Raw genomic sequence first — 25,876 nt, forward strand, 5'->3', positions numbered from 1 at the left:
CATGGCAACAAACCAACCCAGAGTGTTCAAACATGCCGCACGAACAACTGAAAAAACTCTCTTCATCATCCACTTCGATCGTGAACTCAACCTTACTCCATTTCTCTCTTGCTTTAGCATCTACATGCGTTGATCTGTAACCCTTCCTTGGTATAACCTCATCCAATACATGTGCACCACACTAATATAGCTCTTCACCGAACTTCTCAAACATAGCTCTCGTGTACACCTTGTTAGCATGCCCCTCTAATGGCAGGTTACGTCTAAGTGACACACCACTCTGCAAAACAAAAACAACATACATTAGTAATTGGCACCATCTTTATCAAACAAGCCAGAGCATGCACATGACTTATAGCAGATGCATAGGGAAAATTTACCAGTAATGTTCTCTTCTCCTGGAAGCTTTGCTCAGACTCCCTGTCAAACTGCAGTTTCTCAAATTGTTTCAAAAACAGGTGCATAGGACACCCTGGCGGCACGTAACCTTTCAACATGTGATTTGCACCCTCACTCCGCTGTGTGCTAAAATATGGCTTTGCCCACTTATGGCGCACCTCGTATATCTGCGTCAAGAATGGATGCTTGTTCAAGGAGTACTTTTCAAGCATTTGCTGCCAACCAACTTCAAATTCTTCCTTCGTGATCATGTGATGGACTAGCTTGCGGAACTCCATTTTGAAGTCACTGTTCTTGCTCCACAACACACCCATCGACTCCTTTGCCTTTTTCAAAACATGCCACCTGCACCAACGGTGTACTGTGTTTGGTAGTTCGGCCTCGATAGCCAGGTCCATTGCCCGCACTTGATCTGCATTGTTATAGGCAAACACACATTCAGTTGGCTAGAACTGAACTATTTTGTAGAACAGAAACAATAGCATGTATCAAGTGGCAAAAAGACCAGAGCTCGATAGCGATACTAACCAGTAAGGATTGTCTGTGGGTGTTTCCCACCGACCATATGGATGAACTCTTTAAATATCCACTTGAACGTGTCCTCCTTCTCGTCTCTCATCATGGCACCACCAAAAATTATGCTTTGAAAGTGGTTGTTTACACCAACGAACAAACCAAATGGCATGTCATAAAGATTAGTGCGGTAAGTTGTATCAAATGTGATTACATCTCCGAAACACCTGTACTGGTCAAAACCTCTACTTGTTACCCACATTAGTGTCTTCACTCTGCTCTCCCCATCCACTTCCACCGTGTAATTGAAGTCAGGATCATTGGCTTTCATTTCTGCTAGAATCGCCATCGTCTTCACTGCATCCATGTCAGACGGTTCTCTATTCAACTTCCGGCAAAGAGTCTTCAAAGACCTCTTGGTAAATGTCACTTTATCAACCGTCCCGAAAAAACTGCCAACAATGCTGAAAACTTTCCCAAGCCCACATTGTTGTCTCTCAGTTGTTTCACTAGATCTTTTGTGTATCTGTCTATATGCTTATGTGACTTCCAATGCATTTTCTGGCCACACGTCAATGTCAACGGGTTGTTATGATCATCCTTGTGTTCTGCTATATACCAGCCCTTGTCATTCGACCGCAGTAGCCTGATCATGGCATTGCATCCACACCTGGCCGAGCGGTTGTTTTCCCTCAATGGTTTCCCCTGTAAAGAAAATGATAAGAAGAAATGCTGCCAGTCACATAAAATCCACAAGGACACAACAAAATCAGTCAGCTTAGGGCACGAATAATTTGTCAGTTGTTCAATTAACATACCACACAAGCGCACACAATCTCTTGCATGCATCTCTTCCTTTCAACATTCAATCTACTCTTGGCAAGTCTAACACCGAAACCGCACTCCCACGAATAAAGGTTATATAATTCATAAGCTTCATCCAATGAGTCAAAACTGGTCCCAATGCTTGGGTACACAATAGGTCCATCCCTCATCTCTACATAAGCGCGGATAGACAATTCAAGAGTTGATATCCTGTTTGGATTCATCTCCCTCTCCTCTGGAGCTTTTCCAACCCTGGCCCTGCATAATGAAACAATTAATGAAAACCTTGTTATTTTGAAAGTACACTAATAGTTACATAAAGATCCTGCAGGACACATCACACATTAACCTACACGCATATCGTATCCGGCACGGGCAGGTCCCAGTTTCTAAGCTGGCATCAACATAAACATAACAACTATACAATCCAAACAAAAAAATTGCCTTGCAAAAACATCAGGACTACAGACTCTCTCAAACTAATCAACCCGTGCAAAGCAGTCCTGGATCAAATACTAATCCTTTATTAACACATTCAGCAACAGGGAAACCCATAGCTCACTGCCAAGATTTTACGTGCCTGTGAACCTAACAAAAATGGAAATAATCAAATTCATCGCCACATACGAATATACCATCACTCATTCATGAACCCCAATAACAAAATATACGCTCATGGAATCCTGTGACTCCACTAGGAAGAAGGAACTGCTCCTTGCCGCGGGCACAACACACATCTGTGAATCGACGGAGACGGCAAATCCGTCAGAAACTCCTAAAATATGTGCCAGTTTCTACCAATGGCTGTTTGTAGGAGAGGGGAACAAAACATACCCGTTAATCTCGACGCCATTGGTAGACATCTCGTCAGCGATGGAACAGCACGGTCGCCGCAGTTCGACGAACTAACGCAGATTGGGACGGGGGTGATGACCCGCTGTGTGGCTCTCGTTTATCCAACGCAGGCTCGGCGTGCGAGGGGGTGTGTTCGACAAGATTCTCTCACATGTGCTGTTTCGAACAGCTGGTCATGGGCCCTGAGGTTGGTCCAAGCAAATGACGCGGGGGCACAGTCACTTTGGATGGGCCGCAAAATATACGCCTACAATCCCCTAGCCATATCGTGGGATGTATTTCACTCCATAGGCCTGCCACGCACTGACAGGAGTGCACATCCCAAGGCCCAAACCAACGTCCATGATACTGCCCTGCCTGTGGCTCGGCCTCTGAAAATCCGCACTCACATAGATGTCACTATTAAACTTGCTAATAGAGATATTATATAACCAATTGGGATTCTTAGAGATGTTGAAGTCTTGTGTGGGAAAATAAAATACCCTACTGATTTTCTTGTTCTTAGCTCCCCACAAGATGACTTTTGTCCCATTATTTTTGGTAGGCCTTTTTTGAACACCGTCAATGCCAAAATAGATTGTGAGAAACAAACTGTCAGTGTTTGCTTTGGTGATAAATCTCATGAATTTAAGTTTTCCAAGTTTAGTAAACAACCTCATAAGAAAGATTTGCCTGATAAGGATGAGATTATTGGTCTTGCTTCTATTGCTATACCTCCTACTAATCCTTTGGAACAATATTTGCTAGACCGTGAAAATGATTTGCATATGCGTGAAAGAAATGAAATAGATAGAATCTTTTTCGAACAACAACCTCTGCTTAAACACAATTTGCCTATTGAAACTCTAGGAGGTCCTCCTCCACCTAAAGGTGATCCTGTGTTTGCATTAAAACAATTGCCAGACACTTTGAAATATGCTTATCTTGATGAAAAGAAGATATATCCTATTATTATTAGTAGTAACCTTTCAGAACATGAAGAAGAAAGATTATTGAAAGTTCTAAGGAAGCACACGGCCGCTATTGGATATACTCTTGATGATCTTAAGGGCATTAGTCCCACTCTATGTCAGCAGAAGATTAATATGGAATCTGATGCTAAACCTGTTGTTGATCACCAACGTCGGTTAAATCCGAAAATGAAAGAAGTGGTAAGAACGAAAATATTGAAACTTCTGGAAGCAGGTATAATCTATCCTATAGCTGATAGTAGATCTACCAATGGCTGTTTGCAGGAGAGGGGAACAAAACATACCCGTTAATCTCGACTCCATTGGTTGACATCTCGCCGGCGACGGAACAACACGATCGCCGCAGTTCGACGAACTAATGCAGATTGGGACAGGGGTGACGACCCACTGTGTGGCTCTTGTTTATCCAACGCACGCCCGACGTGCGAGGGGGTGTGTTCGACAAGATTCTCTCACATGTGCTATTTCGAACAGCTGGTCATGGGCCCTGACGCTGGTCCAAGTAAACAACGTGGGGGCACAGTCACTTTGGATGGACCGCAAAATATATGCCTACAATCCCCTAGCCGTATTGTGGGCTGTATTTCACTCCATAGGCTTGCCACGCACTGACAGGAGTGCACATCCCAAGGCCCAAACTAACGTCCATGATACCGGCCTGCCTGTGGCTCGGCCTCTGAAAATCCGCACTCGCATAGATATCACTATTAGACTTGCTAATAGAGATACTATATAACCAATTGGGATTCTTAGAGATGTTGAAGTCTTATGTGGGAAAATAAAATACCCAACCAATTTTCTTGTTCTTAGCTCCCCACAAGATGACTTTTGTCCCATTATTTTTGGTAGGCCTTTCTTGAACACCGTCAATGCCAAAATAGATTGTGAGAAACAAACTGTCGGTGTTAGCTTTGGTGATGAATCTCATGAATTTAAGTTTTCCAAGTTTAGTAAACAACCTCATAAGAAAGATTTGCCTAATAAGGATGAGATTATTGGTCTTGCTTCCATTGTTGTACCTCCTACTAATCCTTTGGAACAATATTTGCTAGACCATGAAAATGATTTGCATATGCGTGAAAGAAATGAAATAGATAGAATCTTTTTCTAACAACAACCTCTGCTTAAACACAATTTGCCTATTGAAACTCTAGGAGGTCCTCCTCCACCTAAAGGTGATCCTGTGTTTGAATTAAAACAATTGCCAGACACTTTGAAATATGCTTATCTTGATGAAAAGAAGATATATCCTATTATTATTAGTGCTAACCTTTCAGAACATGAAGAAGAAAGATTATTGAAAGTTCTAAGGAAGCACATGGCCGCTATTGGATATACTCTTGATGATCTTAAGGGCATTAGTCCCACTCTATGTCAGCGGAAGGTTAATACGGAACCAGATGCTAAACCCGTTGTTGATCACCAACGTCGGTTAAATCCGAAAATGAAATAAGTGGTAAGAACGGAAATATTGAAACTCATGGAAGCAGGTATAATCTATCCTATAGCTGATAGTAGAAGGGTAAGTCCTGTTCATTGTGTCCCTAAGAGAGGAGGAATTATTGTTGTTCCTAATGATAAGAATGAGCTTATTCCACAAAGAATTGTCACGGGCTATAGAATGGTAATTGATTATAGAAAATTAAATAAAGCTACTAGAAAAGATAATTACCCTTTGCCTTTTATCGATCAAATGTTAGAAATATTATCTAAGCACACACATTTTTGCTTCCTTGATGGATACTCTGGCTTTTCACAAATACCTGTTTTACAATCTAATCAAGAAAAGACCACTTTTACTTGTCCTTTTGGAACATTTTCTTATAGACATATGCCTTTCGGTTTATGTAATGCACCTGCTACCTTTCAAAGATGTATGACTGCTATATTCTCTGATTTTTGTGAAAAGAATGTTGAGGTTTTCATGGATGATGTTTCTGTTTATGGGAAGTATTTTGATGATTGTTTAAGCAATCTTGATCGAGTCTTGCAGATATGTGAAGAAACAAATCTTGTCTTGAATTGGGAGAAGTGCCACTTTATGGTTAACGAAGGTATTGTTTGGGGCCATAAAATTTCTAAAAAAGGCATTGAGGTGGACAAGGCCAAGGTTGATGCAATTGAGAAGATGCCATGTCCTAAAGATATCAAAGGTATTCGTAGTTTCCTAGGTCATGTTGGTTTCTATAGGAGGTTTATCAAAGACTTTTCTAACACTTCTAGGCCTCTTACTAATCTTTTGCAAAAGGATATTCCTTTGTGTTTGATGATGATTGTATGGGAGCCTTTGAAACGCTAAAGAAAGCCTTAATTACTGCACCTGTTGTTCAACCACCTATTTGGAACTTGTCTTTTGAGATTATGTGTGATGCTAGTGATTATGTTGTTGGTGTTGTTCTAGGACAAAGAGTTGATAAGAAACTAAATGTTATTCATTATGCTAGTAAAACTCTAGACAGTGCTCAATGAAACTATGCTACTACTGAAAAAGAATTCTTAGCAGTGGTGTTTGCTTGTGATAAATTCAGATCTTACATTGTTGATTCTAAAGTAATTGTTCACACCGATCATGCTGCTATAAAATATCTTATGGAAAAGAAATGTGCTAAACCTAGACTCATTAGGTGGGTTCTTCTTCTACAAGAATTTGATTTGCATATCACTGATAGGAAAGGAACAGAGAACCCCGTAGCTGATAACTTGTCTAGACTTGAAAATATTCTTGATGACCCACAACCAATTAATGATAGCTTCCCTGATGAACAACTAGCTACAATAAATGTTTCTCATAGTACACCTTGGTATGCTAACTATGCTAGCAGTTGGAAATCTGGACCTGAAAAAGCTACGTCAAGCTACCTATTCTGCACAATTCCAAAATGAGCTGAAACTTCCCGATACATTTTTATGGAATATTTAATAAATATTGGAGCAAATAAGTACCAGAGGAGGGCCTCCAGGTGGGCACAACCCACCTGGGCACGCCAGGAGGCCCAGGCGCGCCCTGGTGGGTGCTGCCCTCCTCGGCCCACCTTCGGTGCCCATCTTCTAGTATATAAGTCATTTTGACCTAGAAAAAATCAGGGGGGGGGGGACATTCGGGACGAAGCACCGCAGCCTCGAGGCGGAACTTGTCAGGAGCACTTTTGCCCTCCGGCGGAGCGATTCCGCCGGGGGAACTTCCCTCCCGGAGGGGGAAATCATTGTCATCATCATCATCACCAACAACTCTCCCATATTGGGGAGGGCTATCTTCATCAACATCTTCACAGCACCAACTCCTCTCAAACCCTAGTTCATCTCTTGTGTTCAATCTTTGTATCAAAACTATAGATTGGTGCTTGTGGGTGACTAGTAGTGTTGATTACATCTTGTAGTTGATTACTATATGGTTTATTTGGTGGAATATTATATGTTCAGATCCATTATGCTATTTAATACCCCTCTGAGCTTGCGCATGTTTATCATTTGTGAGTAGTCACTTTCGTTCTTGAGGTCACGGGAGAAATCATGTTGCAAGTAATCATGTGAACGTGATCTGTGTTTGATATTTTGATGATATGTATGTTGTCATTCTCTTAGTGGTGTCATGTGAACGTCGACTACATGACACTTCACCATATTTGGGCCTAAGGGAATGCATTGTGGAGCAGTAATTAGATGGTGGGTTGCGAGAGTGACAGAAGCTTAAACCCCAGTTTATGCGCTATTCCATAAGGGACCGATTGGATCCAAAAGTTTAATGCTATGGTTAGAATTGATTCTTAATACTTTTCTCATAGTTGCAGATGCTTGCGAGAGGGTTAATCATAAGTAGAAGGTTTGTTCAAGTAAGAACAACACCTAAGCACGGTCCACCCACATATCAAATTATCAAAGTGCCGAACACAATTAAGCCAACATGATGAAAGTGACTAGATGAAATTCCCGTGTACCCTCAAGAACACTTTGCTTATCATAAGAAACCGTTTTGGCTTGTCCTTTGCCTCAAAAGGATTGGGCTACCTTGCTGCACTTTTGTTACTACTTTCGTTACTTGCTCGTTACAAATTATCTTGCTATCAAACTACTCCGCTACTTATAATTTTAGCACTTGCAGACAATACCTTGCTGAAAACCACTTGTCATTTCCTTTTGCTCCTCGTTGGGTTCTACACTCTTACTTATCGAAAAGGCTACAATTGACCCCATATACTTGTGGGTCATCACCTATCACACCCGATCATCACGTGTTGTCTCAGCACGAAGAACTATCGCAACGGTGCATACTTAGGGAGAACACTTATACCTTGAAATTTTAGTTAAGGGTTCATCTTATAATGTTACCGTCATACTAAGCAAAATAAGATGCATAAAAGATAAACATCACATGCAATCAAAATATGTGACATGATATGGCCATCATCATCTTGTGCTTTTGATCTCCATCTCCAAAGCATCGTCATGATCTCCACTATCACTGGCTCGACACCTTGATCTCCATCGTTGCGTCATGGTCATCTCGCCAACTATTACTTCTACAACTATCGCTACCGCTTAGTTATAAAGTAAAGCAATTACACGGCGTTCACATTTCATAGAATAAAGAGACAACCATAAGGCTCCTGTCGGTTGCCAATAACTTTTACAAAACATGATCATCTCATACAATAACGTGTATCACATCATGTCTTGACCATATCACATCACAACATGCCCTGCAAAAAACAAGTCAGACATCCTCTACTTTGTTGTTGCAAGTTTTACGTGACTACTACGGTATTCTAGCAGAATCGTTATTACCTACGCATCAAAACCACAACGGTGATTTATCAAGTTTGATGTTTTAACCTTCAACAAGGACTGGCCGCAGTCAAATTCGATTCAACTAAAGTAGGAGAAACAGACACCCACTAGCCACCTTTATGCAAAACTAGTTGCATGTCTATCGGTGGAACCGGTCTCATGAACGTGGTCATGTAAGGTTGGTCCGGGCCGCTTCATCCAACAATACCGCTGAATCAAAATAAGAGATTGGTGGTAAGCAGTATGACGATCACCGCCCACAACTCTTTGTGTTCTACTCATGCATATCATCTACGCATAGACCTGGCTCGGATGCCACTGTTGGGGAAAGTAGCATGCAATTTCAAAAATATTCCTACACTCACGCAAGATATATCTAGGAGATGCATGCAAAGAGAGGGGGAGAGTGTCTCTACGTACCCTCGTAGACCGAAAGCGGAAGCATTTGACAACGCGGTTGATGTAGTTGAACTTCTTCGCGTTCTGACCAATCAAGCACCGAACGTACGACACCTTCGAGTTCTGCACACGTTCAACTCGATGACGTCCCTCGAACTCTTGATCCAGTAAAGTGTCGAGGAAGTAGATGAGTTCCGTCAGCACGATGGCGTGGTGACGGTGATGGTGAAGTGATCAGGGCTTTGCCTAAGCACTACAAGGATATGACCAAGGGTATAATCTGTGGAGGGAGGCGCCGCACACAGCTAACGATTGTTGGTGTGTGTTCTAGGCGCCCCCTCCCCATGTATATATAGGTGGGAGGGGGAGGGGAGCAGCCTTGGGGCGCCCCAAGTAGGAGGAATCCTACTTGGGGTTCCTATTCCAATTTGCCCTCCCTTTCCATATTTCACCGGAGGGGAAAAGGGAAGAGGGAAAGGAGGAAGGAAAGGGGGGCGAACCCCCTCCTCCTTCTCCTATTTGGCCTCCTTCCTTAAGGGGGGCGCCACCCTTTGTGGGCTGGTGTGCTCCCCTCCTATGGCCCATTATTCCCCCGAGGGTTCCAGTAACCCCCCCCCCCGGTACTTCGATAAATACCTGATACTACCCGAAACACTTCCGGTGTCCGAATACTATCATCATATATATCAATATGATCTCATCCGGGACTCCAAACAATATTAAGTCACCAAATCACATAACTCATATAATATAATATCGTCATTGAACATTAAACATGCGGACCCTACAGGTTCGAGAACTATGTAGACATGACTGAGACACCTCTCCGGTTAATAACCAATAGCAGAACCTAGATGCTCATATTGGCTCCCACATATTCTACGAAGATCTATATCGGTGTTATGACAACATACGTTATTCCCTTTGTCATTGGTATGTTACTTGCCCGAGATTCGATCGTCGGTATCTTTATACCTAGTTCAATCTCGTTACCGGCAAGTTTCTTTACTCGTTCTGTAATGCATCATCCTGCAACTAACTCATTAGTCACTTTGCTTGCAAGGCTTCTTATGATGTGCATTTCCGAGAGGGCCCAGAGATACCTCTCCGATACTCGGAGTGACAAATCCTAATCTCGATCTATGCCAACCCAACAAACACCTTCGGAGATGCCTGTAGAGCATCTTTATAATCACCCAGTTATGTTGTGACGTTTGATAGCACACAAGGCATTTCTCCGGTATCTGGGAGTTGCATAATCTCATAGTCGGAGGAATATGTATTTGACATAAATAAAGCAATAGCAATAAAACTGAACGATCATAATGCTAAGCTAACGAAAGGGTCTTTTCCATCACATCATTCTCCTAATGGTGTGATCCCATTCATCAAATGACAACACATGTCTATGGTTAGGAAACTTAACCATCTTTGATTAACGAGCTAGTCTAGTAGAGGCCCACTAGGGACACGGTGTATTGTTTATGTATCCACACATGTATCAAGTTTCCGGTTAATACAATTCTAGCATGAATAATAAACATTTATCATGATTAAGGAAATATAAAATAACAACTTTATTATTGCCTCTAGGGCATATTTCTTCAGGTATGTTGTGCACATGTGCTCTTCGGCGGACGTTTGTCTCTTGCTTCTCCTCGTCCGACATATTTTAGTAGGACGCCCTTCTGCAGCTGTTCCTCTCTTGCTTCTCCTCGTCTGACATATTTTAGTAGGATGCCCTTCTGCAGCTGTTCCTCTCTTGCTTGTCCTCGACCGACATATTTTGGTAGGACACCCTTCTGCACCTGTTCCTCTCTTGCTTGTCCTCGACTGGCATATTTTGGTAGGATGCCATTCTGCAGCTGTTCCTCTCTTGTCTGTCCTCGACCGACATATTTTGGTACGACACCCTTCTGCAGTTGTTCCACTGTTGCTTCTCCTCGACCACCATATAATGGTAGGCCGCCCTTCTTAGGGTGTTACTTTGTTGCTTCTCTTGTGGTGTCATTCGTTGCTTGGCTTCTCATTGACGGGCATTTCTCTCCTCGTCTGTTTTCTTCTTCCTAGCTGCTCTGCGACGTGCATTGATTTTCTCCTTCTCTTGAGGGGTTAATCTATCCCGTCGTGCCATGTATTGTTCTCGCCTTTTTTGTTTTTGTCTGATGTAATGATTGCATTTGAAGCAATGTGTTCAGGACCATTATGTGAGGTGTTGAGTCCAACCGGTATATCTGAACCAATATTATGTTGAATGCTGCTGTGTGTTCCGTGAAGTGATACACGGTGATCATAGTAAGTGGCTTCACGAGAATTATTTCCTGAAGAACCGATTTATGTGGATCACTTTGTTAACAAATGTGTGAATGCACAATCTGAAAAATGTCATGTGTAAGGTTGATACCGATTGAGGTTTGCACATGTTGTACTGGGTGGAAGGATGTGAGTTTGCCGGCTATGGGAACCATCATAGGCACTTGTGCTCGCACATTATCATCATCATCGGAAGACGAAACACTGTAGTTAGTGGTGTCCGTTTGTTCACGTATGAAGAAACCATATGGTGGTCGGGATGTATTGGTGGGTTGTGAACTTGGTCTCCTCTCATAATCAACAACTGATAAGATTAATGTAGGCTAAGTTATGAAAGCTTATTGAAGACCTTATGCCCAGACATGTGATTGGCATACACATACCTCTTTTCCCTTTATCATAGAGATCCCCTCTGTCCTGTGACATCTCCGTGTCCTGTAAAAGCTTTATGTGTCCTGTAGAAGCTTTATGTTCTTATTAACTGCATTCTTTTGCATTTTAAAAATGATTAGATGGTTACTGGAATTGCTGTCATTTCTTTGCATGGGGTGTACTTGCTGCAAAGACATCAGAGATAGCATGGTGCAAATGAAGCATATTAATTCCCAGAACTTGATGAGTCTATTCTTCCTTGAAATAGTAGAGATTCAGGTAGCTGGCACATAGACTAAAAGGTTATGTCCTTAAAGGTTCAGTGTCTAGTCCTTAAAGGTTCAAAATAGTATCTGTCTAATGTAGGTATGCATTTTATCTATAAGAAACAACTGAGGAGGGTAAACAAGCCTAGGGAATTGTGAAGATGGTGGCAGGAGGATGTAGCTGCGGCGCCGGGAGATGGGGTGCGGCGACAACCGGCGCACGGAGGTTGTCGTTCGGGCGCGGCGGTGGCTGGTTCCGACGACCACGCGGTTTCCGCCGCAGTTTGGTTACAACACTTGAGAAGAGGCCGCTGACCCTGGTACGCGATCAGAGGTTGCTCGTTCCGGTGGCAGCAGAGGTTGCAACTCGTACACCGGTGGCAGCAGAGGTTGCAGCTCGTACACCGGTGGCAACAAAGGTTGCAGCTCGTACAGCTGGCGCCTGCCGTGAGAACGATGTGGCTGGCCAGTGAGAGGAAGAACTGGCGTTTCTCTCCCTGGCGACGTGTGTTTGTGGCTCGATGGAGCTCGTACGTGTTTTTTTGGGTTGGCATGGACGTGGTTTGTTTTTTGGTCAATGGACCTCGCTCATGGAGTGGATTGAGTCCTAACTGTTTCTTCGGCTGGTGCGTGATCGTGATTCCCGCGCTGGAGTGAGTTTTGGTTTTGGTTCCTGGATGTCGTTCGTGGGCTAGATTGGTGATGGATCTCGTTCGTGGGCCGAGTTAGGGACGGCTTGGCAAGGTAAGTTCTGAGGCTGGTGCGATCATGGCCCTCGCTTAGGGCTGGCGTACGTCGTGAGAGTGCTAGCGTATGTGGGTAGGAGGTTGAACCATCACAACGACTGTAGATCCCCTTTAATAGTAGAAGAAATTCATGTGTTGACGGTGAACTCTTTGCTAAACCATGCTTTAGCAAAGAATTCGGTAACATTTTTTTCGAGGAAACAAGAGGATTACTGCCTTTCATTTACGGGTAAATACATATTAACAATAGGTGGACTCGTTTTGAGGAAAATGACTCCGAAAACCCGCATAAATAAAAACAAAAATGAGCCAACTAGCGAATCCCCTTTGGTGTGTGGTAGTTATCGAAATCCATTTCCCTCTGCTTGATGTCCTCAAGGGCCATCCTTGCAACCTCGATGTAGGTCATACGAGCTCCTTTAAATATGCACCTATTCCTCCCCTTCCAAAATTTTCCGTACCACTGTGCCGGCACTTCTCCTCGCGTGAGAACCAGGAAATCATGCCACTCCACCATTCCCCAATGCCAGGGGCATGCCACATGACGAGAACAACTCCCCCGTCCATCCTTGGATGCAGTTTCTGACCACCAAGAAGAAAGGGCAATCCTTGCACAGGAGGGCGCAGTTTCCGAGGCGTTTAGGCAAAGACGACATCTAGTATCATTTCGAATTCTTTTACTTTTTATATTTTGTTTTACTATTCATGTGGGTACATTTGAGCTAGAGTGTAGAAACTCCATGTCAATCTCGATTGGGCTCCCTATTGCACGTCATTGCATTTCTTTCGTGTTGGTTCTCCTTCGGTTGCCTACCGCATGGCCGTTGTAGCATATTTTTTATTTGTAAAAGGTAGATTGGTTGCATGATAGATTTAAGAGAAATATAGATTGAAAATTTTCACGTATTTAAAAAGATGTTTAGGAATTTTAAAAATGTTCATGAACTAAAAAAATATGCACAAAATTATAAAAATGTTCATGGGTTTATAAATTGTCACGAATTAAATTTTTTCATTAATTTGAAAAATATTCAAAAATATGAAACTGTTCACGAATTTGAATAAATATTCGCTAATTTTGGAGGTTATTTTATATATTTAAAAGTATTTATACAAAATTTAAAGCTAAGACCAAAGAAAAAAGAAAAATGGAGAAATAGAAAAAATAAAATGAAACCGGCAAGACAGTTGAGAAACACAGAAAAAAAGGAAAATGGGCGAAGAACCTGCTAGAACGTTATCTTTTTTTTGAACACATGCTAGAAGGTTGTCGAAAACCCGCTCTGGCGGTGACAGGAGGCAGGCCCAGTACTGTACAGGATTTGCGTTTTGTACCATTTACACATTATATTATTCCTTGCCTTAAGCGCTAAATAGGATTTTCGCTGTTTAAAACCCTCCGGGCTCGCCATTCAGGCTTTTCCACGGGCGCCGCGGCCGCCACGGAAGAACCGCCCGGCCCAGAGCAGACTTACCCTGCATCCATCTATCTCCCCTAAAACCCTAAAAACACGACAAGCCCTACTCTGCCTCTCCTCCCCAGAATTGCCGCCTCTCCTCTCCTCCACCGGAGAGAGAAGCCAAGGAAGGATGCCGCGGATCACTTCGGTGGACAGCCCCGGCTGCCCGCCGCTCCGCGCCATCACCACTGACATCCTCGGCCTCATCAAAGGTACTGCCGCCTTACCCGACTTCGCCGTCTTCCCTCCGCCGCCACCTGCTGCTTACTGTTCCTTCTCCGTTTTAATCCCCGCGCAGTCATCGAGGCCCGCGCTAGACCGGCGGGCATCGCCAAGGTCGTCGAGACGTGGGGCGAACCCGACGCCTCCAGGGCCATCCTCGTCGCTTCACTCGCCGACCGAGCAGTCGACCCCGTCAGTCCCCTCTACCAGCTCAGCTCTCTCTCATGAGCCCTTGGTGAATCACGGTTGCTCATTCCTATAATCACGATTGTCTGTTTTGTTGCGGTTTGCAGGTTTTGGCTGTGGCAAGGAAGAACGGTGTGGTGAGTGACTGCTGCTGCTTCTCAGAGTTGGGATGCTTACCTTGTGTCTCTTTCAGTTGGTTGTTAATTCCAAAGGTTTCTGTATAGGTTGAGTTGCTGAATCCCCTGAATGGTGATGCTCTGGCCGTTGTCAAGTCCTCTAGGACAGAGCAAACTGTCGGAGCTGTGGAAAATGATCCCCTAGTCGCCCTGCACCTCTTCAGAAAACATGCACCAGACTTAACCACGTAATTTTCACATGCTGATAATTTTCCCCATAATAGATATCTTACAACGCGTCTACACCTGTATTAAGTATCCATGTCATTGAAAAGTTCATTGCTCTTGTGCATTTTGGTGATATTGGCCAAATTGTATTTACATATAGTTGCTTGTTGCAGGTTAGGTACATTTCTTGCTTGTACGGAGAAGGGCAAAGCAAGTGTGAGATCTGTTGCAAAAGAAAACACGGCGTCTGACTCGGATGTTGGCCCATCAAGCACTTGGGACGTGTGTAACAAGGGTACATTGCAGTTTTCATCTGTGGATGCTGGTGAAAATTATGCAGTGTTCGGAGGGTGAGTTGACTATAACCTTTAGCATGCGATTATCTAATACTGTATGCTTTAAAAACTGCTGTTGTGCTCCATTCCTTTTATCTACCAGCTTTTCTGTCTGAGATGTGAAAATCATTCAGGAAATTTGTGGTGTTTTAACAGTTATTTCATTCATTTTAGGAATGGTATGGAAGTGAACTTGTGGGATATCACATCTTGTAGTAAGATGTGGTCTGCTAAATCTGTAAGTGCCAATCTGTTTTTTGACTTATTAGCTGATATTGTAGCAAACTTTTATCTGACTAATTTTATTTTGATCTCACAGCCCCGAGCTAACAACGTCGGTATATTTACCAAACCTTGGTTCACTGCTGGAACTTTCCTGTGCAAGGATGATCACCGTAAAATCGTAGCCTGCACAAATAATCATCAGGTACCATATCTCATCACTGTTATGCTAACAGAATTCCAAATTTAATCTTGTATGGAAAAAATTGCTCAATGTTTGTGTTAGAATTTAGCAAATTTAACCAATTCAGCTCTCTGACTGCAAGGCTGCTAGTTGATGGGGTTTTGTTATGATGTCTGTTAAATCTGTGTAGTCCCCTCATAGCTTATAAATAATGGTACCATTTCATTTGCTTAATTGGCGTGTTTCTACTTTCTTTTATGCTAGGCAATGATTAGCTGTGGATGTTTGCTACTCCCTCCATCCATATATATAGGGCCTAATGGTTTTTTTTTGAGACTGTCTTTGGCGATTGATAAGATTAATAGTATATGAGATGTATAATGTGAACATTATATCATTGGAAGCTCCTTTCACGTACGAATGTGACGGTATTCTTTGTGTAACTTGCATGTCATATATTATTCCTCTAACATGTGGTCAAAATTAGCCTTGAAAAACGCATTAGGCCCTATATACATGGATAGAGGGAGTAGGACTATTTGCATCTGTAATATATTATGCTGCACTGACGATGACCGCTCAACTTTACTACCACTAATGATGTTTTCATTTTGTGTTTACCAGGTTCGCTTATATGATACTGCTTCGCAAAGAAGACCTGTTGTTTCAGTTGATTTTAGGGAGTCACCAATCAAGGCAGTTGTAGGGGATCCAGATGGACATACTGTCTATATTGGGACAGGAACAGGAGACCTCGCTTCCTTTGACATGAGAACAGGTATGACAAACAGATGGTGTGCAGTATCTTTCAATGGAACCGAGTATTTTTGGAACATGTGCCTTTTCTGTCTAGTGTTAAAGTAGCTTATATTCAGTTTCGGTAACTAGTTTTGATTTTTTAAGGTTTGAATTTCGAGGTACACCACCGGTGTTTTCTTAAACTTCAACCTATGTGTCACAAGTCTACTCCTTTTTAATCATCAGATCCACTTCATGTTTGCTGTTTTGTATAGGCAATAATGGTATGGAGTACCTATATTGGTCCGTTTCTTTATTTTATTTTGTCTAATCGACAGATAGTTAGTGACATGCTGTTGCAGCTAATGGAAATGGTAGAGTTGAAATATTTATCAGCATTTCTACATGTTGAGTTCGATGTATAACGTTTAACAGATCGGAGATTGCGTAACACTTAGTTTATTATTAAATATAATGACATGGACAAATGATTATGGCTAATAACAACCCAAGGTACAATGTATGCAAGTATAACTTATTTTATAGCGTTGTGATTGGTGTGTACCTTTTTTACAGGAAAACTACTTGGATGCTATGTTGGTAAATGCAGTGGAAGTATTAGATCGATAGTTAGGCATCCGGAGCTGCCTTTGATAGCATCTTGCGGTGAGTAATAAATTTTCATTTATTTCAGATTGATTTATTTTGAATCCAACATATAGTTTTACGTTCCCTCAATTTTGTTGTGCACTTTTTACTTTTTATTAGCTGTCTTTGTTTGTACTTCTTTGAACTAACTCGGGATATTATTTTGGTCTTTGTAGGATTGGACAGCTACTTGCGAATCTGGGATACAAATACAAGGCAGCCACTTTCTGCGGTATGTCTAAAACTAATTTCACAGCATTCAAATTAAGCTTGAAGTTTGTTGTTAATTGATGCTGTTTTTTATTCACATTGCTCTAATTGTTTTCTGGTGCATTTTGACATGAGTGTGTATATAAATGAATTTATTATAGTGAGCAGGAAGATATCATTGACTAGCCAAATATCTTATGACTTAATCTTGGGTTACTCTTTATCACTCCCTCCATATCAAAATAGAAGATGTTTTTTACGCTAAACTAGCCTATAAAAATCTCTTATATTTTGGTACAATGGAAGTACCTAAAAAAACATATATCCTAAAATTGAGTGTGCAAGTTCATTTATATGTCACGGTGTATATGATGGATGATTTTTCGTTTCTATCTTGGCTAGCTTTGTACTCTAGTTAATTGGCCTTTAGTGATTGCGCTACTGGTTATACACCATGGTTCTTCATTTTAAACTCTTCATGATGTAACACATGTTCATTGGTTGGTAACAGGTCTATCTCAAGCAGCACCTCACGACAGTGGTTATTGATTCACATTTCTCAGCTGAAGGTTCGTCTCCTCTCTCTCTCTCTCTCTCTCTCTCTCTGCGGGGAGTTTCTTATGTATTTTTCAGTAGCTATTCTGTACTAGTATATGGCATGTGCCATGCACGTGGATTTATTTAAAGATTATTGGTGGAAACAATGAAAAAACCTGGATCATATTTGTAAAACGAATTTGTAAGAGAAAGTAATAGCTATTTAGTTACAACACATATTAAGCTTTTACTCTTTTTTTGCGGGAGATATTAAACTTTTACTTTCCTTGTGTTTGTGATCTGATAGCCAGGCAGACCTATGAATTGTATGTGTGCACGTGTATGAACTTTGTTAGATGAAAAAAGAAGCTAATGAATAGGTAGTATTAAGCATCTGATTATTTACTAATTTATGCCTTACTGAGGCATGCACCTTTTCCCCAATCTCTCATCACGTGTAGCAGAAGTACTTGCCTGGTCCTGATGGAATAGCTTGCTAGTAGTAGTACTGTAGCCTGTAGGAGCAGTGCAGCACTCTTAGGGGAGCCTGCCAGAGATTTCTAGGTGGCAATGGCCACTGGCTAGTGGGAGAATCATGAACTTTCATGTAGTCTCTCTGTCACGGTGGCAGTCTGGCTGGTGGCAGTCTGGCAGCAATGGATGTGCAACACCGTGAATCCATGCACCGTCAGCTGTTAGATTAGTCTATCCGACAGTCAACGCATGGCCACGCAGCCCTTTATCTAAATCAATTGAGTGTGAGCCGTCAGATTACAAAGATCCAACGGTCTATATCCCTCCCTATTCGTACACTATATAGGAGTATAGATATAGATATAGATTATATGCTCTGTTTTCCGTTGTCGTTGTGGTAAGTTAGATGTGAGAGTGGCCATTGTTGTTGACATTCATGTCATCTCAAATAGTGACTGTTGTAAGGGCAAAGTGCTTCCTTTAGGACTGTACGGACTGTACCATGCTGACTTGTTAAATTTCATTGGATGTGAAACTGATAATATAGTTATGAGATTATTGCTTCTTTTTACTCGAACACTTCTGAGTTCTGACCTGTAATCTTAAAATGGCGTACATCTTAACTGCATCTCGATGGATGCCTTGAGGCTTGAGGTACTGTGCTAACACTAGTGTTGTGTCTAGAATCTGAGGAGACTAAATCCAAGCAGTCAGATTCTTCAATGGTTGCTGAAGCTGCGGTCAGAAGGGAAAAGAAGAAGAAGAATGTATTAGTTGAAGAGGATGAGGAAGGAACTCAAATGGTGGACCCTGATGACTGTGATGCTGAAGCAGTCATCAGAAAGGAAAAGAAGAAAAAGAAGAAGAAAACTGTTCCAGAGGATAATGAAGAAACACAAATGGTCGACCCGGATGAAGGCGATGCTGAAACAGTCAGAAAGGAGGAGAAGAAAAAGAACAGAAGGGTTGCAGAGGATGAGGAAGGAACTCAGATGGCTGAACTTAATGGCAGTGATGCTGAGATGTATGCCCCAAAGAGAATAAAATCTGAATCTGGCGAAAGAAGCAAAGGCATGAAAAAGAAAAGTAAGAAGCAACAAGTTGCCTAGGACATTTGGTGTGCTAGAATTATTGACTTCTGACCACGGTGCTTGCCTTAGTGAATTTGTAAAAGAATGCCTTTTAAGTACAAGTTCATTCAAACTTGAACGGTATGGTTCATTTGTATTTTTTTCCTTGAAATATTACCTGCTGTTTTACAATATTATGGTAAGTGATTTGAAAATATTATCAAACTTGAACGGCATGGTTCATTTATACTATCATCTGACTCTGTGTTCTCATCTTGGTTAGTTTGTACCGAAGTAGCAATGGTCTAGTTTAGCGTGGACATCGTCAGTCCTGTTGGTGTAGTGAAATTAATGCAAGTTCCTGGACATTTGAAATTTGAACTATTTTTGGCTGAAATGTGTAGGATCTCTGCCAATCGATATAAGATAATAAGTATATATGCAAGTGTTGGGTGAACACATAAGATACGGAGTCGTGTTGCAGACGAGGTTAAAAACCATTTCGATAATTTCATGAGACAAGTTGACCAAAATTGATTTTTACACATAGGTCCCTTAAGGCTATACACTTTGGTTGGAGACTGTGGCCAAGCCAAAGTGTGGCTAGCCACACAAGTATGGCAAGCCACACAAGTGTGGCTAAGAAATTGGACGCCAAATTTTGCAAAAGTTGGCAAAAAAAATTGTCTCTTTGACAGGTGGGCCATAGGGGCAATAAAGTGTGGCAAGCCAAAGTGTGGCAAAAACCAAACACATGCTTGGCAAACTGTGGCTGCCAAATTTTGGCTTGGCAAACTGTGGCTGGGAACCAAACAGCCCCTTCATCTCTCCATATGAACAGTGTTTTTTTCATATGAGCCTTTGCCTCTCACCTGTATAAACTAGTATTAACTTGTCTCCATATGGAATCAGGGAAGGATTCTGTCAATCTTATTATGAGACAGCCAAGCCATATAATTTTCCGCCATCTTTCTTTGCTACCAGTCATGTGATTGCCAAACAGCCCAACTGTGCTGGATAACTTGCTGAATCAAACAGCTTCAGATCGCCAGCTTTTAGCTAAGTTTATGTCATGATTCTCAACTCCAGGATCAGGGATGATGAATTCATCGAAGTCGGATAACGTTTTTAGTTGCGCGCTCAGTGATGCTATTGTTTTCTGGCAGTCTGCTAGTTTCCCCGCAGCACGAGCTAGCTCTTTCTCCTGTACAAAGTGATGGCACTCCAGTTACTCATCAGAAAAACATAATAACTTGAAAGTCTTCAACTTTTCATCACCAGACTTGGTTGTGATAGTTAAGAGATACCGTAAAATTTACCTTTGTGATGTGCAGGTCTGTACTTGCCATAGGTTTCACTTCCATTGGTTTTGGCTGATGATCTGGAGCTCTGCTGCACAATTCCTGTTTCAAGTCATGGCAGTGCGCGTTCAACTCCGATGATTCTGCTCTCTCTTTGAGAATTTGTTCCTCGAGCAAGTAAATCTTTCTGTGCAATTCCTCTGCTTCTTTCTCTTTGAGCTCGAACCGGCTCGTCATTTTGTTCTTCTGGGCTTCGGAAGCGTCCAGTGCAGTTATGTAGGCTGATGACAAGTTCTTCTGCGTCTCCAATTTAATTTCCAGCTGGCCGGCATTCTCCTTGAGGCTCTTGATTTCAGCTTGCGCCGACTTGAGTTGAGATTCCAGTTGTGCAATCAACGGCCCTTGTTTGTCCAGAGTCTCTTCAAGCATGTTAACCTTCTCATTCAGGGCAAAGACGTCTGAATTGGCGGCCTGGAGTCGAGATCTGAGCTCATTTCTCTCTGCTTCCAGCGCTTGGAGATCACGGCACCGCTTTGCGGATTCAACAGACAATGCCTTATCTTGCTGCTCCAGGCCACACACCTTTTTTTGGAATGACACAATTTCTTGTCCTGCCAGCTCCAGCTCAATCTCTGCACCCTTGATCTTTGCCTCCAGAGCATCGACGGCACGACATTTCTCTGTGAGCCTCCTCTCTAGCAGGGTGATCTTGTCGCTGTATTTTCTGGCGTCAGACTCGAGCTGAGCACGCAGCTCTTTCGTCTCCGACTCGAGCGCATCCATCTGCTGGTATTTTGTTGCCAGCTCCAGCGTTAGCGCCTTTTCCGAGTCCAGCCGTTCCTCCAGGATGCGCCCCTTGTCCAACAGGCTCGTGATCTCGCCATGGGCCATCTCAAGTCTACCCTCCAGATCGTTCCTCTTCCTCTCCGCGTCTTGCATTTCGGCCTCCATGGCATGCCTCTCTCCGTTGACGAGATTCAGCTGCCTCTGCATCTCAACTGATCTCTCCTTTGCCACCATTGCCCGATGGCGGCAAGCCCTCAGCTCGCGCTGGGCTTCGTGCAAGGCTTTATCCTTCTCGGCCGCCATCTTCCTGGCCTTCTCCATCTGACCACCGGTGTCCTCGGCATAATTGCTCCTGGAGACGGCGCCGTTGGCTGACGCAAGCTTCTCCATCTCAAGGAAGTCATCCATCACAGCGATGTCGACTGTGGTTGCTAGGCTTGCACTCCTTGTCTCGGTCTTGTACTGGTCGAGCTCGGTGATGAGAGCCGATGCCCATGAGTCGGAGCAGTCCGACTGGCAGTCCGTCACCGACTCGGCACAGAGGGAGCTCGGAGTGCGCCGGAGGTCGCTGCTGAAGGAGGGCCTACGTGCAGTGGCCTGCCCAAAACTCCAGAAATGTTAGCTTCCAACACAGGAGGACAAGAATCGTCCTCTTCACATAATATAATGCCTCCAATGAAACTACGAAGAACGAAGGATGTCATCACCTGCAGTTTTCTGCACTCGTCTTCGAGCTTGGCCGCCTTCCTGATGCTCTCGAGCTGCTGCTTGCTCGCCGCCTCCGCCGCCCTCCTGTTGAGCTCCTTTTCGATGGTCCTGAGCCCCAGTTCCTCCGTCCTGGCGAGCAGCTGCGCCTTGAGAGCCGAATTCTCCTTCTCCAGAGAGGCCAGCCTGGAGCTAGCATCGCCGTCACTGGTCACTGTGCTCTCGGACTTGGCTTCCAGCTTGGCCTTGAGCTCGACAATCCGCAGCTCTAGGTCGGTTTTGTCCGACTCCCACTGCCGAGACTGCAGTGCCAGCGCGCCCTGGACCTTTTGGTCCTGCTCTTCCTTGGCGCGCCGGAGCTGCCGGACGCATTCCTTGAGCGCGCCATCCAGCGTCGAGTTCTTGACAGTTGCAGCATTCAGCTGGGCTTTCAGCGATGCCATCTCGTTTTCGGCCTTCTCCCATCCTGGTATGAGAAATGCAGGCAGAATCTGCTTGTAAATAATGCTCAATCAAAGGCCATAGAGGAGGTGCATGCTACTGTTTCCTCTCGACTTAAGCTTGTGATTGAAAAATGATACTAGTAAATTCGTGTGTGGTGCTTAATCTTGTTGTTCAGTCATGTTTAACTGCACTGCATACCTAAAACAGCTTCTTCGGCAACTTTGGAATGCTGCTTCACGAGATCATCTTTCGCACGAATATCCGATACCACAGAGGAAAGCCTCTCGCTCAGCACCTTGACTTTCACATTGCTGTTGTCCTGTGCTTCCTTGGATGCGACCTCCGGCGATTCCGGGGAACTCTTGAGGGTGGTATCCTAACCAAAGAGGAGACAGACGAGCAGAGTCAAAATTGTTGTCCCGACAGAAAAAAGAAGCAAACATTGGTTAGACTAACTTGGCTCATTTTTCAGCTTGTATGGAGAATGTTTAATGCATAAGCTCAAGCTTAGGGCAGTTGGGCAGTTGTTCCTCACTGTTGCATTAGAGTATTGGAGGGAGGGAGAAAGACAGCCTTGGTCAAAAGACTGCAAGTGAGGGCAGCAGCAGCACAATCAAGTAGCAGTGGTGCACATGAAGAGAGCTGGAATCTTGATTGCTCTCTCTGCGCCAGCAAGCATTATGAGGCATTTGTGTTGGGCCAAAGGTGATGGTGCAGCACATGGAGATGGAGTGGCCACCAGAAAAACTGCATCTTGCCCTTGTTGCAGCCATAATGTTGGCAGAGAAAAGAGAGTGCCAACTAACACATCATCCTTGGTATACATCCATGGATAGGTAGGGTAGGCTTGTCCTGTTAGCCACTCTGGTACAGGGACAATAGGACCCCTTACCATTCCCTTCCCTGCTTCAGTTGGAGGCCTACTAAAATTGCCACACAGCCATGAAGATTGGTCAATGTTGCCAACCAAAGCATCAAATGAGATTGAATCCAGTCCATTATTGTCATGTGGCTGAGATGAATTGTGTGCCTCTGTACTAACATGGTAGAGGTACTGTTCGGTGGTCTAGGGCGTGTATCATAGTATTACCATTTATTACCAGAGAGGAGACTAAGACAAAGAAAAAGAGAAAATTTTATTCCCCAAAGAATGACAAGCAATCTGGCTCTCTTATATATGCTGATGAATTCTGATCCAGCATTGGAAATCACTATCTAGCCCTATCCGGTACGTGACATCGATTTAAGAGTTCACATTGCAACTTGGCGATGGATTAGAGACCCTAGAGATGTGTGATTGGATGAAACCTCACTCACATGTTTGCCATGCCACATGGCCTTCTCATTTTCTCTGGGCGGCACATGTTGCATGATCTGTTAAGGGGGAGGCGTGTAGGACTCTCAAAGTCAATAAACATGTCTGAATTTCCTCCACCGCAAAAGAAAGAAAAGGAAGATGTCTGAACATGCATGCTTGTAAAACACTCCTTGACACTACACATGCATTATTCTTGAGTATCAAATCTTTTTACTTTACTGTAGGCCAATTTCCTTTTGTTGCTCCTCTGACCGGTTAATAGTTGGTTAAATGATGCAAGGCGAACAGTGGGAAAGTGCCGCAAAATCGCAGAAATGGAAACCATCAATGTAGTGCAGGAAGAAGGATAACAAGAATCCATTTGTTTCTCCTCTCACCTGTTCATCAGTTAAAGTCTCGGATGGGCAGGAGGCGGAGCTGTCGGTTTTGGTGGGGGCAGGAGCCTTGTCCGAGATGGACTTGCGGCGCCACGGCCAGCTCCGGCGATCCATCCAGGGAGGACTAGCTAGCTCTCTACACCCTTGGGTTGAATGGTGCCCCTGTTCAGCAATCCAGGGAGGAGTACATGATCACTCTAGACACCAAAAAGGGACGCCAGTTTACTTGAAGAAGAGAAACTTGAATCAATCCAATGCATGTAAGACAAGACAAATCATGCATATCATCAGCTCGATTAAGATGTTCACTGTTGCGTCCATTCTGAAGAAATTGGCAAGAATCATGCGAATTCCAGCAATTCACTGATCCAAACACGCAACCACGTATAGTATAGTAGCCAAGGCAAGGACAAGAAAACCATCCACGGAGAAGAAGGATAAACACCAGACCAGAGCAGACCAGACAAGACGACGAGGAAGAGGAAGACACGCTTCAGTTTTTTGGGAAGACAAATACTGCATCACTTGGCAGTACCAAAATAAGCCGAGTTCATCAAGAAACACCACAAATCCTGGTCTCCGCCGCAACAGCAAGTCATCGAGATGGAGAGAAGGAAAATCCAAGAGCGGGGAGGAGATTCAGGCGAAGAAATCGAGAGGACAAGCAAGAAATGGAGGACGCACCTCCCGAGGGCATGGCAGCAAGACCCAGCAAGTGAGCCCTTTCTCCTTTCTCCTTTCTCCTTCCTCTTGGAGCAGGCGGGGCGAGGCGAGGCGAGGACGGACGCGATACAGGGAGGCAGGGAGCGCGAGCCTATGGTGGCATGTCGTCTGCACTTTGCGCCCAAGATTCTCAACTCCTACCTGGGCCTAGCTAACAGCCTATTTTTTTTTAAAAAAATATACTGCTGTCAGCTCGGAACGTACGTACAAATGGGGAATAGACGATGCAAGAAAGACGCAAGGTGTGTGGCCTGGCCGTTCCGTGGGGGAGAAACAGAGGCTTGGTTTCGTCGGAATGTTGAACTCTAGCTTTCTTGTGATAATGGCAATGTGATTAATCGTGCTGGTAGTCGTGCTAACGACTAGTACACCATAACCACTAACCGCTGAGCTTAATTCGATTACAACGGAATGGATGACACGTTCATATCATCCTACTCCGCCCGGAATTTGTCCACACTCGCTCCAGGAATTTCAGGGTCATACAGCTCGTGGAGACACATGAGCAAGGGAATCATCTCCCCTCCCGGAAATGATTTTACCAGTATTTTCTTTTTGGAAACGAGGCAAAGGTTTTGCCATTTTCATGGATTAAGAAGAGGAGCTTATAAAACGCACATCGCAAAAGCGGCACAAAGCTAACGAGTTGCTCCCATGACATTACATTATTTAAGTGCTTGGCACCCGGAAAAACCCAGAGCGAAGATTTCACCTTAATAGCGCCGCCGACGCTGTGCGACAAGCTGGATCAAGGATGTCACGCCCAATATGCGACCCTATCCAAAAGAAACTCGAAGGTCCCACCAAGGATAGACCGGCATATTGAAACGCTTTTGTAAGGTGGATATCATTACATTAACATTACATAATAGATGGGGATACATACAAGAGGCATACAATGCCACACGAATACAACATCACAATACATCAGAGCATCATCCGACTACGGATGAAACACAAACAGAAACTCAAACGACATCCACCCTGCTAGCCCAGGCTGTCGACCTAGAACCTATCCCTGATCGAAGAAGAAGCAGAAGAAGAACTCCAATACAAGCAAACATCGCTCTCGCGTCATGATCATCGCATAAACCTGTACCTGCAACTGTTGTTGTAGTAATCTGTGAGCCACGAGGACTCAGCAATCC

The 25,876-nt window shown here is 43.6% G+C and overlaps 2 protein-coding genes across 2 annotated transcripts; one reads left to right on the forward strand and one right to left on the reverse strand.

Moving 5' to 3' along the window:
- Positions 1 to 13,911: 13,911 nt before the first annotated feature.
- LOC119363529 (WD repeat-containing protein 74-like) lies at positions 13,912 to 19,305 on the forward strand. Its single transcript, XM_037628900.1, has 12 exons — positions 13,912 to 14,116; positions 14,203 to 14,318; positions 14,420 to 14,449; positions 14,537 to 14,676; positions 14,830 to 15,006; positions 15,166 to 15,229; positions 15,311 to 15,418; positions 16,022 to 16,175; positions 16,712 to 16,801; positions 16,960 to 17,015; positions 17,505 to 17,562; positions 18,689 to 19,305. The coding sequence occupies exons 1-12, from the start codon at positions 14,035 to 14,037 to the stop codon at positions 19,111 to 19,113; spliced, it is 1,500 nt and encodes a 499-aa protein (XP_037484797.1). The 5' UTR covers positions 13,912 to 14,034; the 3' UTR covers positions 19,114 to 19,305.
- A 536-nt stretch (positions 19,306 to 19,841) lies between these two features.
- Positions 19,842 to 24,925, reverse strand: LOC119363530 (filament-like plant protein 3). Its single transcript, XM_037628902.1, has 6 exons — positions 24,690 to 24,925; positions 24,006 to 24,167; positions 22,509 to 22,686; positions 21,869 to 22,332; positions 20,394 to 21,758; positions 19,842 to 20,278 (listed from the first exon to the last, which is right to left on the reverse strand). Exons 2-6 carry the CDS (start codon positions 24,117 to 24,119, stop codon positions 20,105 to 20,107), a joined length of 2,295 nt encoding a protein of 764 aa, XP_037484799.1. The 5' UTR covers positions 24,120 to 24,167; positions 24,690 to 24,925; the 3' UTR covers positions 19,842 to 20,104.
- Between the last annotated feature and the right edge of the window lie 951 nt (positions 24,926 to 25,876).

Source organism: Triticum dicoccoides, chromosome 2B (assembly GCF_002162155.2).
Source record: "Triticum dicoccoides isolate Atlit2015 ecotype Zavitan chromosome 2B, WEW_v2.0, whole genome shotgun sequence".
NCBI classification, from domain to species: Eukaryota; Viridiplantae; Streptophyta; class Magnoliopsida; order Poales; family Poaceae; genus Triticum; species Triticum dicoccoides.